A 14,723-nucleotide genomic window follows, 5' to 3' on the forward strand; every position below is an offset into this window, starting at 1 on the left:
CCTCGGCCAGCTGGATGGAACTTTCTGAGAACGAAGGGGGAAAAGAGCGGTGACACAGGGTCCTTCAGACATGGGGTCTCCTGTCCTCAGTGGTGTCAAATACTGACACATTAGAAGAAAGAGGAAATAAGCATGTTTGAAAGCATGACTTTGGGGGCACAGATTGCTTCCTAACCTCAAGGCCCGACCCCTATTAAGTTAATACCTTGAAGCACGTGAGCAGATTAATTTTTTTTGATCTCAGAGAAGCCCTTAGTTAAATCCATCCACAAAATGCAAGTAGTTGGCATCTGCAATCACGGACAGTGCCAGTTTCCCCAACCAGAATCAGTCCTTCTAGAAATCTCTGCTGCTGCAAAAATGGGCTTCTTAGCCCTGAGTTCCTCTGCAGAGGAGGCAGCATAGGGGTGTTTGTTCTGCCTGTAAGAACATCACAGATGACAGATGCTGCAAAGCAGTACCTAAATATCCGTGGTGAGCATCTTCCCAACCACACTTGCAATAGTTCATCCTGTATCCAAAAGGCCTTCCCTCAAGGGGCTGGCATTGGATCTCCTTAGTCATGAGCCTGTATAAAACATAGATCTGAGCATAACTGAAAATAACTCAGTTGATATTCTCTATTATTCCTTTTTCTATGGCCTTATAACCTGAGCAATTAAGTCAGAAGTGTGTGCTTTAGCTTCATGTGCTAATTCCGCACTCTGACCCCCAACAGCTCTCTGCTGCCCTGAGGTCTGGGGCCAGTAGCTGCAGGAATACAGGAACATGAGTGTGCAGGTCCAGAGCCCCATGTCATCAGTGCGGGACACACTGTGACACCGCATTTATCTCAGCTGAGTCCTGATGCTGGGAAGCTGCTGAGACTGCAGCAAACTGCGCAGACGCAGCCAAACTCCCCAGGAGTCAATAAGCCCAGGAGAGCACTGGGAACACAGCAGGTGAAATGTCCTGGCATGGTACTTGATGGCAGCACCAAATCTGTCAGGGGAGGGATGAAACAAGGAGTCACTACAGTAGCAGCATCCTAAATCCAGATGTTCCAGGTGCAGAGCTATCCTGTATTCTCTATCTGTATTGCAGGAGCCAACTGTCATTTAAAACTCCTTGGCTTTTATGGAGGTAGCATTGAGTATTCTCCCTTTAATTTTTTTTTTTTCCCATTTCCATTTCCACCACCGTCCTGAAGGGTAAGATGGGGTGGTGATCTGGGTTTTTTAATGCAAAAAGAGATGATGCAGGTTTCCCCTCCCGCAGAAATTGCACATGCCCGGCCCTCTGTCTGCCTGGCAATGGGGCACGGCTGGTCCCCTTGCTCGGCAGGCATCCCCACGCACTCGGGGCTGGGGTGCAAGACCCCGCTGCCTCCCCTGTCCCCCCGCACCCTCCGGGGTACTCCCGTCCCCCGCAGCGCACTCTGCCGCCCCCACCCTCTCCCCTCTGCGCCTTCCTCCGGTGACACCCGCGGGGTCCCAGCGCGGTGTCCCCCCGGTCCGAGCGCTCCTACCTCCGGCGCTTCTGGGCGGGCGGCCGCGGCTCCGGGGCGGGCCAGGGCCGGGCCGGGCCGCCCTGATAAACCGTGTGGGCGGGCGGGGAGGCCGCGGGTCCGCCCCGAGCTCCGCCCGCTGCGGAAGAGTCGCGGCGGCCTCACATCCGTGTCCGGGGAGCGCAGGTGGGGCCGGGGCCGGCGCGGGGGGCGGCTCGGCGGGGCCGCGGCCCGCGGGCGGGCGTTAGTAACTGCTTAGAGCTCCGCTTATCTCCACAAGCTCCGCGCTGCCGGTGCGCGGGGATTTTCCATCGCGTAAAGCCGTGGGTCGGGGATGACAACCATTTGCGACCTCCCCGAGGATGTGCTGGTGGAGCTGCTGTCGCTGCTCCCCGCCCGGGACCTGCTGCGCTCCTGCAGGCTGGTCTGCTCGCAGTGGCGGGACGTGGTGGACCTGACCACCCTGTGGAAACGCAAGTGCCAGCGGGAGGGGCTTTACGCGCAGAATTTGGACAGGAGCGTCACCGACTGGAAGATCTTCTACATACTCTCCAACTTGAAGAGAAACTTGATCAAAAACCCCTGTGCTCAAGGTTTGTTTGATCATCTATAATAGGCGGCTAAGAGTTTCCCAACACTCAGAATGAGTCAGTGCGCTCCCTGCGCTGCTCACGTACTGCTGGTGTCACGGGACTGTCCAGCTGCTGCTGGGTCACATCCACAAGTAAAAAGCTGTAATAAAACTGTCGTGGGTAGATAAAATGGTGAGAAATACGTAAGTGTGGTTGTGAGCAGAAAAACCCCTGGAATCACTAAGGCTTCAGCACTGCAGACAGTGGCGGATAATTTGCACAGCAAGTACAATGTGGTAACGAAACTATCAGGTGTTGGGATTAACCATTTGGGAAGCTTGGGAATGTTTGTTGTCAAAGACTTAATATGACTACAGTAATTCTACTTTATTACTGATTGTGAGCATCTGATTGGTCAGAAAGTTGCCACCTGTTGCCCTGGCTGCCAACAGCCACATTAAAAGTAATGGCAATGTAAAGAGAAAAAATACAGTGTATCTGAAAACTCATCAAAGAAGGTTCTTAGTATTGTTCTGTAGCTGATTCTTTAACAAAAGCAGAGACACTGCCGGAAACTGAACTGAGGTCCTAACACTCATCTCCGATATCTGTTTTCAGACAACTTTCGGCACTGGAAACTTGATAAAAATGAAGGAGATAAATGGAAGGTTGAAGTTCTGCCTGGACCTCATGGAACAGGGATGCCGGACCCCAAAGTAGACAAGTACTTTGTCACTTCGTATGGGTAAGAACTGGACTCTATTAATCTGGAGCTGGGGGACCTGCGTCCTCCTGTCTGTCTGCAAAAGCACCACGGGTAGAAGGCTCGAGGCAAGTCACTGAACCTTAGCCCGTGCGAGGAAAAGGAAGGAGCATAATTAACCTTTTATACTAGTTAGTCTAAAGAAACAGGAGTATCACTTAGACAAGCAATTGCAGCATGTGCTAAACTTCTCTGTCCCTACCAGGAATTCCCTGTAACATTTTTATAGTTGTGAATAATCCACATGGGATCTCTGCTTCTCTTCTACTAAAGGTGGTGGGCAAAGGTTACAGTTTGGCGAGCTAATCAGATGCTTACCTGACAAGGTCAAAGCTTGGTAACCTCTAAGAGTGGTAGGTGTGTTTGTTCTGCTAACAGCATGCAATAAAGCTGTCAACAGAGGATTAGCTGCTTTTACACCCAATAAGCAGTGGTTTCCCATTACTACAAGTGCAGGGACTCCTCTTAATCCAGCTTATAGGTAACCATTCCTTTTATCTGGGAGCGAAGCTAATCACTTCACTTCCTTGTCTAGTTCTGGCTATGGGAAAAGACATGGGAAAACTATGGGAAAAGCCTTAGCCATGTCAGCCTTGAGGGCACTCAAGGACTGGGTGGGCTTTTGGTTAAATTTGTCAGGGAAAGCGTGGCTGTTGAGAGGGAAGAGATGTGTTTTGTGAAATTGCGACTGTCTCTATTGCTGCTGCAGGCCATGCTTCAAGTCTCAACTCATTACCCTGCAGAAAGAAGGATATTGGAATCAGTTGATGGATGAGAAACGGCCTGAAATTGTAGTCAAGGACTGGTAAGTGTGTGCACTGAATCTAGAATGTCTGGCATTGACCTAGAGATAAGCTAGGCCTCTGAAGCTTTTCATGCTATCAAATTAGTTCTTTATCTTTTGGGAGTTGTAGCTGCTGAGTAAAGCATAAGCTAAATTTATTCAGGTGGCAATCCTGTGAGGAGCCAGATAGCTGGAAGTTTTAGAACTTCTTCATAGCTATGGGGACAACATTCCTTTTCCTCTGCAGACGGGCACCCCCTTGGAGGCTGTTTTTGAACACTTAAGAGAACTGAACGCTGTATCTACAACCCTGCTCCCTGATTCCCCCGCCTCTCTAGGTACGCTGCCAGATTTGACTGTGGGTGTCGCTACGAACTCACCGTGCGGCTGCTTTCTGAAGACTACATTGTCCTTCAGGAGTTCCACCCCCAGCCAGTGGTTATCGAGCAGTGGAGTGATGCAATGTGGAGAGAGGTAAGCAGGAGCTTAACATCAGTATCATCATGCTTGAATCTTGCAAGTCTTACCTAGCCAAAAGTCCCCTGTGGACCTACTTTCTCTGCTCTTCAGCCTCCTCTACTCAAGGCAAAAGTCCTTGCTGTTGTCAATGCTGAAGAAACAATGGTGCCATGAAAGAGGAAGGTCCTCTTCAATTGTTTCTGGTTTTCACTTAAGCTTTTGTCTAAATAACTTGGTTACAAGAGCACAGTTCTTGTTCATATTGGATCAAAAAGCTTTGTTTTAAAATTACTGCATGGATGTCACTTAAAGTATTGCAGACATTACTTTCCTTAAACTACTAAACACATTTAACTGGTTTGATTGGCTGTAGATTCCCCATTATGTTGTTGCTTACATGACAAACATACCAAAGAATCAAGCTTAATGTTACATTTGACTTGGAGGGGATTTCAGGGCAAAAGGCTGAATAGGAGACTTTTTTGTCATTCCTATAAAAAGGGATATGATGCACTTTCAATTAGAGATATATGAGAATGATCTTTTTCTGAGACCAAGATGCACATACTGTAGTTGTCCTAGCTTCTAGGTCAGTGCTGGTTTTCTCTTTTCTCTCCAGATTTCTTACACCTTCCAGAATTACCCAGCTGGAGTTCGACATATCTGGTTTCAACACGGAGGCCAAGACACCCAATTCTGGGCAGGGTGGTACGGGATCCGAGTGACAAACAGCAGCATCACCATTGGGCCCCTGACAATGTTATGAAGGCATGATCTAAGTATTTGCTTTTACCTCAGGACTGTAACCAGGTGGTCTCAGGTGCAATTATTTGTTTGTACTCTGTTCTGGGTGAGTGTCCCAGCTTTGTCTTGCACAGCTAATTCTTAATCACAGCAGAACTTCTGCAAGCCCAGCCCCTTGGAAGGACTTTTGTCTTCATCTTTCATCCTCTTGTACCGTGGATGTTACTGCAATTACTAGAGCCCTCCCACAGGAGGAAGACTGGGACAGTTCAGTATGACATCTGTCTTTCTAGTTAATATGGCATTGTGCTACAGCCAAAAAATAGGTCTTGAATATATTAGAAAGGCTTTCTTGTTTGTTTATGAAATAATCTGAAATTATACATTTTAGCCTTATTATAGCTGTCCTCAAGGGCTCTGCTACAAAGAGATTTGTTTCGTATGATATTTTCCTGTTTCAGTTTATGTAGAAAAACATGTATCTTTCACATCAGACCTTTCATAGCTTAAGGAAGCTATCAACCCTTTTTCTTAAGTGCTCTGTCACTGGTACTTAATTCCTTCCTGTTTCCGTAAGTGTATATGATCAAAATGGTGCATACCTTTCCTGTCCAAATACAGCCCGTCATTGTTTGAATAAAGAGCAAGAGAACGAGGAGGTAAGGAATCCCCTCAGGTGGCTGCCTTACAACATAAGTGCTTTTTGATTGTGCTGGGCTTTTTCCCTACTACCTTTGTACTACCAAAGTACTCAGTTTGTACTGAACGGTCTAACCCTTTATGTTAAAGCACTGTACAACCTCAATCTATACTATTCTTGCACTTTTCCTTGGAGGAAGCAGGGAAGTGCTATACTGGCTGTCTTACCAAATTGTCTGACTAACAAGCTCAGCTCACGTACTACAGACCATGTCTGCTACTCCTGTATGCACAGAGCCAATACTAAGGCCTTCTTTGCTTTCCTTTGACAAGTGCAGAGTTAACAGTTTCCCTTGTCTGTTCTCTGTTAGTAGGACATTTGCCAAATGTCCTTGCTGGACAAATTCCACCTTGCTAATGCTACTTGTTGGGTGAATGCTCTCCCACAGAAAGAGGAGACCAAGGTTGTAGCCTGTCATGGGAACTGACAGATCCTGCATATGTTCCAGAAAAGGTATGGAAACATAGTGGAAGCTCCACACAAAATAGAAATACTTCCTCACAGAAGGAAGGAGGCTGATTTGGACAGAACTCAAGCTAGTTCAACTGGGGTAAAACTTCATATTTATTAAAGATTACTTGGGACAGTCACAGTGTACAGACACTACGTAAGGCCTCGCTCACCTTTAGTATGAGTCCGTTGCTCTAGCGGAGCATATACCAGACTGCTGTATATCGCTACCAGTGTGCAATGGAGATGCCCTGCTGAGAGCTGGATTTGTACAAAGCTGGCTGTATCCTGCCCCCAGAGACTCGCTGTAACAAAACCTGTACTCACTCTTGCACACGAGCGTACATGGGAAGAGGCTCTGGCTCCACATTCCAAGTCAGTTCTATATACAGTGGTAAGAGCACTTGAAATAAAGAGGCAGCAGCTGCTCTACATTCACCCAGAAGGCCAGCTGAAGAGACGCTTATCAAGGTATGGTTTGTGAGATATCTTATTCCACTGGAAGATCAGATGAAGCTTGAAGGCAAGGAAGATTTAAAATCAGGTGCTTTTGTGGGCTCGCTCTTCTACATACAACTGCATCTGGAGGAAAGAAACAAGCATCAGTTCCATGCAAGTAGGAGAATGGAAAAAAGTCTGCAACGGGCTAAACAGAAAGAATTTGTACCTCCCCCCATAAACAGGTTTCTTGTTTTATCATGAGCTGTGCCCTGTTTTGATTCCTGGCACAGACATCCGCTAGGCTAAGGTATGGCTCAGCAGTATTAAAATTGTTACCCTACAGAAAACAGCAGAGCTGGCAGCAGCGTAGACAAATTTAGAACTACAAGCAGTTTTAGCCATGTCTCGGTCCAGAATGCTCTGCTCACCTTTAAGATATCCGATGTCATAGTTTTCAGGGGAATAAGCCGGGGGTCATGCATGTGCACGTCTTGTTCATCGGCGAGGATCCAGGGGAAATCCTGGGGGCACGAACAAAAGGTGCTTTATTTGTAGAGAGGCTGGCAGGCTCTGTAAGGTGAGCTCTTTATCAGCACTAGGTCAGCATTAAGTGAGAGATCTAGTGGCTGAGGGAAGAAACAGGTAGTCAAACCTTTCAAAAGAGCAAAACTTAACACATGCACGCTTGGTCCCAAGGCTCGGCCTAATCATCTTCAGTTACAGCATCAAACTATAATGTTAACCAAGTTTACTTGTTCCAAAGGTGATGTGTCACTTCTTTAAAAGATATACTCTTAGCTGTCGCCAGCTAGCATGTTCTCTGCTTTACACCAGCATCTAACTGCAACTCCAAAATACTCAGGACATGGATTTCTGTCCTGCCTTGCCAGTTTCTGTTACTAAGCAGTGCACAGTAGAGTTTCATTTTGAAACAACTTTATACCTCCCTAGCTTGCAATTATTTGCCTTAGGACAACCAAAATAACTTGGCTCAGGGAAAAAAGTTTCCCTGTAATTAAGCAAGCATTCTTAAAAGACAAACTCGCTTTAAAAAAGTGACAGACACACACTTTCCTGCAAGATAAAACGTATTTGTGCACTCAAGCTCCACTAGTTACTTGAATCTTAGTCTTCCTTGCTATTTATAATCATCCATCCACACATCATGGATGTGGGATAAGGGGTTTTGTTTGTTTGTTTTGTTACTTAAATTCAAGTACCCATCCTATATGTCAGAGCACTTTTAAAGTGACTGAGCAGGCACGATGCAGTAAGCATTGTTACAATCTAATTCCACCATTGAAGCAACTATTGTCTGCAACCGTGGCTGGTGTGTGGTGAATGTGCTCAGTCACCTCACCAGTGTAAACCATTTAAATGCATTTAAAGCAAAGTTCTGAAGTGCATCACGTGAAGCTGACGCATGTGTGCAGAATATCTAGCGGCTTTAACTTTAGAGATGCCAAAACTCTGTAGTTCCTAATCTTTGTGGGTTGCTCACACACAGTCATGTAGCTGAAGATCTCACTCACCTTTATCACCTGGATCTTTTCCATATTCCGTGTAGCAGCCTCCCGTGTATGAACCAGAACTGTGAAGGTGCAACCTGCAAGAGAAATGTCAGGCTCCAGATCAGGGGACAACTAACAGAGGATCAGACACTGCCTAGTGTTGTCTTGAGTCGAGCAATACCATGCTATGAGGCTGTATGGACACGTTTGTGCTTACCTGGGGGATTGTTGTCAAGCACAGCATCGCACACGCTGATCTTCAGGATGAATGCACGCAGCAACTGCTCCACGTGGGACAGCAGGGACTCTGAACTGGTGAGGAGACAGCAGTTACTGGTATGCAGCAAATACTGGGGCCTGGAGCTGCTTCCAGAACACCTCTGCAGAGGCAGGTGTCGGGTGCTGTGCGGAAGGACTAACAGAAGCTTTACCTAATGGAAAGAAGAGGCGGTTGGGTGATCTCAAAGACGAATCTCTCCACAGGGTGGTGCTCTTTATCCAGGATTACAACTACAACCTTCTCCACATCATTCTGTAAGGACAAAGACAGAAAAATCCCTTCATTAAAGCAGGCTGTCTCTGCCCCCGCTGTGCTTCACCTACTTCTGACAAAGTGGGAGTATGCTTATTTGTTGTGGCTCCCAGCACTGGCAGTTACCCAAAGCTTGAGCGCTGTCAGATTATTATTACTGATCAGGAAAAAAAAGCTTTTGCAAAGCCATTCCTTGCTAGATGTTAAGCTGACAGCTTATTGCTGAGGCCTATGGAAATGAAGTGCGCTAGATAGTTCATCTGCCTAGATGCTATTTTGGAACAAAGGAGGAAATGTACAGCCATCTTGTTGCATCACTTGGGAATGGACAATGATGAAGAAGTTAAGGTATGCTTAGACTGGCCAAATATAGCAACTTTGTACTACTGCAGTGTAAAACTGATCAGTTTCCATTCTTTAAATGTGCATTAGCTTGTCTGCAAAGAGCAGAGAATGCAAAATCTGCCAGCATCCTACAACCTGAAATGTTTCAGATGGTCACACCTTTCTCTCACAAAATGTAGAGTTCAAACCTACCTTTACTTGCTGGTTTACAGCAAAGCATTCCAACTATTCTGCCAGGTAGGTGTTTAACGTTTTGCTTTTGAATGCATTTAAGTTAATGTGTAGGATGAGGTAAGTGAAAATATATAGCTCTATATCCTCATGTGCATGTATTAGATACAACTAAATGCCAATGATCGGCTGGGCCTTAACTGCAAGGAAAGGTTATGGATGTTATTTTTATTTTTGTTACTAACTTTATCAGCTAGTATATTGTGTATTTGTAAATAAATTTTGCAATGAAGACAGTGTTCATGTTCACTTCCTTTCTATGATCTTACCTTCTCGAGCAGCGGCTTTACACAGTGCAGCGTGTCCTGGATGTACTGGTTCAGCTCCGGATGGCAGGACATCTGTGCAAATACAGTGAACAGTCAGAGCCATGGTCTGATGTGAACTAGGACAACACTAAATGGGAAGATTTGAACAGAAGCACTAGTGTGTTACAAGGCACTTGATTTCTCTTCAAAAATGAGTTTGTCTGGAAGTGGTTTAGATTGTTCTGGTGAGTGCTGACTGACTCCTGCTATTTTGCTTGTTTGTGTAGCTGTCAGCAGGAAAATCTCCTACCTGGACAGGTACATTGTATTTTTTCCTCTTCTGAAAGATCCCAATAGGGTAAACTTCTCTGACGTATAAGATAAGGTGAACAGCCACTTCCAAGAATTCTGAAAGAACATCTGCAACAACTGAAAAACAAATGTAAAAGATGCTGAAGTAGGGATGGGGGGAAGCATGCACAGCAATACCATATACTCATAGGAAATGTTTTCTAAAGTATTCTTCCTTGCATAAATTTCAGCTGCTTCCCATGGCAGCAGGAAGTTTAGGGGTAGAGAAACCTTCCAACAGCAATATCACGAGCTCAAGTCCCAACAAGAAGCCTTGCAAGTGTATTTACCTTGCCCAAAGTTAAGGTCCTGCCGTGTGAGAGTGGTCATCTTTCCCAGAACCTGGAAGTAATCACAAAAAAGGATTATTTATCCTCTGGCTCCTGTATTATTAATACAGACAGTTCATGGAGATATCCACTCCCCTAGTGCCACTGAGCTCAGACCCAACAAACTGTCTTTGCGCTTAGTCAACACCCATATAAACACTGCCGGACAAATCCACTGAGCTCACACTGTGTCAGGTTTAAGCACCCTCCGTAACCAACACCACATCATCAGAACTCACCAGCAGTGCAAAAAACAAAGACAGCATCTTTGCTGCATCCTGGTTCACACCGCAGACTGACAGATTATTCACAATTCAACTTCTGCTATTCTTGAATTAGGCTTTATTTTAAATAAAAACACAAATGTGAAAAAAATCTGTTCAGTTCACAGTTCTTTGCTGGCTCCCTCCCTTTATGGTGCATTTGGCTGGGACTGGAGAATTCATGATTCCTAAGACACAGGAAAGTTTAGACAATCACTTCTTAGTAGCACAATGAACACTTTTTTTTTTAAAGCCACACGAATGCTCTTATAATATACTAAACCATGCCTCTTTTCTAATTACTATATTCTATTATAACACAATAACTTCTTAGTTTTATGGGTTTATTCTCACCCCACCACCATGAAACGCTGCTTGTTCAGGCCAGGATCTGCATCTTTCCATTGACACGACACAGGTACCCATCTGCTGTGCGTTACCAACAGCTTCAGAGCATCTCCCTCTCTCTAGTCCCAAGGAATCCAAACCCTGCACAGGAATTTGTCACACAGAATCATGCAATATCTCAAGCTGGAAAGGACCCATAATGATTGTGGAGTCCAACTCTGTGCTCCTCACAGGACTACCTGAAACTAAACCATATGACTGAGAGCATCATCCAGCTGCTCCTTGAACTCTGACAGGTTTGGTGCTGTGACCATTGCCTGGGAAGCCAGAAATCTGTGACAATTAAAAAGGGCAGCATATTAAATAGCCAAACTGAATACCGTGTGCTGACACTCAAACAACAGAAACTGAAGCTCAGCTCTTCTTAAATAGTGGAGTTTGTGCCTTGCACATGTTAAGCTACAGCATACATAATTTTCTATTACAAGTCTTTTTTCATATCTATACTCTTTGCATGGATGCAAACTCTAACCACTAAGAGCAGCAGCATTGTTCATGAGCTGTGTATGTCTTTAAAGGCCTCCAGGAGCACTGTGGCTCCATCAGAACACAGGTGTCTGCCACAGGCCTCTGACAAGCCACAGTCATTCCCATCAGTTGTTTAGCCACTCATTTTCAAGCAATTCAGCTATAACAAACCACGTTTTTCGGACCTACAAAGAATTACTTCAACTTTCAGAAAATAGGGAGCTAGTTTCCTCTCCCTTTTAAAATCAGAATCTTACCATTGTACACAAAGAATCCCTGGAATATTAGTGATCCAGCTAGAATAAACAGAATTAAGATACTTCAGCATTTCACTGACACCCCAGCTGCAGTGATTCTCAAATTGGTACAAAAGATCTGTAGCATAAAAAAAATATATCTGTGTTTTTAGGGGTTTAGATTCACACCCTCACCTAAATGCCCCCCCTTCTGAAAGTGAAACAAGAGCATCCTTAGAGATCCACCTTTAAACACAGTCACCTGAGAACCACACATTTCATACTCTCTCAGCTTAAGGCTTTGGAGCTGCTGACTGAAGTATTGCTGCAGTTAATGGCCCTTCATCTACACATTTCAATTTGCTGTCTTATTTCTACACAGTTTCCAAAGTCATTCCACCTTCCCAGGATAAGGAAGCTCGGAGGGACGGGTGGGGGAAAAGGAAACCCCACACTTCTTCAGGACACTTTCTGGAAGCCAGCAAAGCCTTAGTGAAGCAATTTCAGGCGATAAGGGCAGCAAAGAAGGCAGGGACATTATGTAACTTATAATCCATCATCACCAAAGTGCCCATATCCACCATACGGGCTCTGCGCTAGCCCAGAACAACCAGCACAGGCCTCCTGCCCCAGCCTGAGCGGCGCCCTGCGGCTTCAGGGGGAACGGGGCGTCCCAAACCCAGCACCGTTTCTGTAACGACTGGACAGACAGAAGGACAGACCGCGGCTTCCGGGACAGGGACGGGCACGGCACGGAGCCCCGGTCCCGCCGCCCCTCAGCAGACAAGCATTGCCCGTATTCCGGCATTGCCGCCGCTACCGGGCGATCACACCGACCCCGCCGCACCGCCCGCCACTCCGCCCGGGATCCCCCGGGACCCCCCGCGATGAGCGGCCCGCCCCGCGGGTCCCGCTGTCCCTCGCTCACCCGCCGCTCCGCTCGGTCACCGTCACCGCCGCTCACGCGCGGCGCCCAGCGCGGGAGCCGGGCGGCGGCGCGAGCGTGTGACGTCAGAGCGGCGGGCGGCCCCAGCGCCCCCCGGCGGCGGGAGGAGCGGGCGCGGGGGGGCGGTCCCCGCTGGTCCCCATCAGTCCCCGCTGCCCGGTGCGGCCCGGTGCTGCTCGGTGCTGCCCGCAGCTGCCCCCACGGGCTCCCGGCCGGCAGCTGCCTCCGGTGCAGCGGGACCGGGTGCTCGGTGCAGGGAGGGGGGAACGCTGCTCCCCCGGGCCGGTTTCCCACCCCGTTACCGTAACGCGGGGAAGCCCCTGCGGGGAGCGGGTGCGCCGTGCCCGCCCCACCGGGCAGGTGAGCGGGGGCCCGGCCAGCCCCCACCCCTGCCGCCCCGCCTTTGTCTCCGTCCTTTGTCCGCCCCGGTCCCTGCCCCGGACCGCTCCTGCCACCAGCCCCGCGGGAGCGCGCACCCTGCGCTCCCGCACTCCTTCTCCTCCTCCTCCTCACCGTACCCCCTGCACCCTGTACAGCATCCTCTCCCACCCGCGCCCAGCACACCCCGAGCCCCTCCGCCCCTCCCAGCCACACCTACCCCCCCCCACCATGCACCCCAGTCCCCCGGGATTCCCGGCGTCCCCAGTTCCCCTCCACATTCCCCCACTGCCTTCCCCCTGTCTCCTCCTCCTCCTCCTCCTGCTGACGGGTTTGAACACCCCCCGGCAGAGCTGCCTCCCCTCCCGCTGCATGCACAGCCGCTGCCCGGCCCTGCCTGCCGGGCTCAGCCCACACCGAGGAGCGGCGGACAGGTAGGCAGCGCTGCCCGCGCCCAGCCCGGGCCGGGGGTGCTGGTTTTCTTCGCTTTCGCGGGGATTGGGGAGGAGTGGGGGGCACTTTCCCCACTTTTCGTGCGCTCCGGAGGAGACAAAGGCCGGGGGTGATGGGGACCCCCGGTGCCGCCGCCGGGACGCCCTCGGTGCGCGGTGCCTCGGGTGGCGGCGGCATCGCACCGAGCCTGGGACAGCGCCGGTGCCTTCAGCTAGCCCTATTGTCACCGGGACCGGGGTGACGGGGGTTCCCACCGCGGTTCTGCCACCCGGCTCGCCCTCAGCTCGATGTACAGCGCCGGTCCCTTCGCAGGGCTGTGCGATGGGGGCTCTGGGGCTGTGCCCCTCCACCCTGCCGCAAGCCCCTGCGACTTCGGAGGCGACTGCAAGCTCCCTCCCGAGATGGCTTTTCCCTTCCCTGGAAGCAAAGTCGCCTCGAACAGAGGCATAAAGCCCTCTCGTAGGGCACCCCAGGGGTACGTCCCGGCTCTGAGCCACGGCTGCTCTGGAAAGCGGCTGAGGGATGAAGGAAGCTGTTCGCACCGAGTCATTGTGTTTGCAGAGCCGTGCACCGAGCCCCCAAGTACCCACGGGTTATTCTCTGCTCTTTCCCCGTTGATAAAAGTGAGATCTTGTTCCTGAATTAAATCAATTTGGCATAACTTAATGGCTTATTACAGCCAGTAATTCATCATGTAGGATTTAAGTGACATTTATCCAATTCACACCTGAAGTCTTCCGTCAACCAGAGGGTTTAATGGAAATGGTTTTGTATTCCCATCTCCTCTCCCTTGCAGAAGGAGGTATTAATCCTACACATTTTGCTTCAAAGTGAAAACGATATACAAAGAAAAATGTTCAAAGTGCAGCCTAACTGTTCTGCCATGCAGGACACATCCACTTCTGTCCCCAGTGAAGATCGGGCCAAATCTGTCCCTGTTCTTCCCTGTCACACTGGTGGGTGCTTTCCAGCCGGGTGAGCAATGACCTTTGCTATTGATTGTGTCCCATTTGTCACTAGGCATTGTGCATTAAACTGGAGAGTCTTCTCTGCTGTGCTGACAGCAAGCGACTATATCTTGGATGCTAATCTCAGACTCATTGCTATTTTAATCTCATTATTGGGTAGAGGAGACTCTGTTTGATAGCGGGTTGCCTCTGATGGCTGTGTCAGCCACTCCATGAAGTCCCAGAGGGGAGCAGAGGCTACTGCATATTCATTCCTGTGCCCCTCCTGTTCCCGGAGGATGTTGGTGCTGCAGCCCCGACTGCCTGGGCTGGTGTGTCGGCAAAAACAGAGTTCTAGTTCCAGCCCATCAACTGATGTCGAGTAAGCCACATTTCAAGTAGTTGCTGGACATGAGTTGCCCCAGGAAGATGCTTTGTGGAGGCACAGAGGCAATAAGGGCTACTAGTCAACCCCCTGTAAGCCTGAATCTATGTCCTGTCTCTTGTGCCACTAGTGCAATTAGTGTATTAGTGAATTTAGCCCTTTCTACAGTGGAACGCTGTTTGGTGATGGCAGAAAATGAGAGAAAACAGCGCAAGATGTTTCAAAGGGTGGTGGCGGGCTTTGAGTAGCCTAGCCTAAATATCTGCAGAGCGGATATCTCTCATACCAAACAC

At 48.7% G+C, this 14,723-nt stretch overlaps 2 protein-coding genes across 3 annotated transcripts; one reads left to right on the forward strand and one right to left on the reverse strand.

Moving 5' to 3' along the window:
• Window positions 1-1,820: 1,820 nt before the first annotated feature.
• Window positions 1,821-6,053, forward strand: FBXO6 (F-box protein 6; the record flags this gene model as incomplete). 2 transcript variants are annotated; one of them, XR_013923271.1, is made up of 6 exons in its annotated part: window positions 1,821-2,079; window positions 2,677-2,803; window positions 3,531-3,626; window positions 3,944-4,079; window positions 4,684-5,467; window positions 5,819-6,053. XR_013923271.1 is itself a non-coding variant. In XM_080358838.1 (5 exons), 5 exons carry the CDS (start codon window positions 1,821-1,823, stop codon window positions 4,828-4,830), a joined length of 765 nt encoding a protein of 254 aa, XP_080214964.1. In that variant the 3' UTR covers window positions 4,831-5,851. The 2 variants fall into 2 exon arrangements, 1 of the variants encoding a protein (XP_080214964.1); XM_080358838.1 differs by having other exon boundaries at window positions 4,684-5,851.
• A 9-nt stretch (window positions 6,054-6,062) lies between these two features.
• Window positions 6,063-12,279, reverse strand: MAD2L2 (mitotic arrest deficient 2 like 2). The gene is made up of 10 exons (XM_080358840.1): window positions 12,250-12,279; window positions 10,186-10,397; window positions 9,908-9,959; window positions 9,577-9,695; window positions 9,288-9,359; window positions 8,342-8,442; window positions 8,128-8,222; window positions 7,932-8,005; window positions 6,828-6,920; window positions 6,063-6,540 (listed from the first exon to the last, which is right to left on the reverse strand). Exons 2-10 carry the CDS (start codon window positions 10,210-10,212, stop codon window positions 6,499-6,501), a joined length of 675 nt encoding a protein of 224 aa, XP_080214966.1. The 5' UTR covers window positions 10,213-10,397; window positions 12,250-12,279; the 3' UTR covers window positions 6,063-6,498.
• Between the last annotated feature and the right edge of the window lie 2,444 nt (window positions 12,280-14,723).

Source organism: Nesoenas mayeri, assembly GCF_963082525.1.
Source record: "Nesoenas mayeri genome assembly, chromosome: 24".
NCBI classification, from domain to species: Eukaryota; Metazoa; Chordata; class Aves; order Columbiformes; family Columbidae; genus Nesoenas; species Nesoenas mayeri.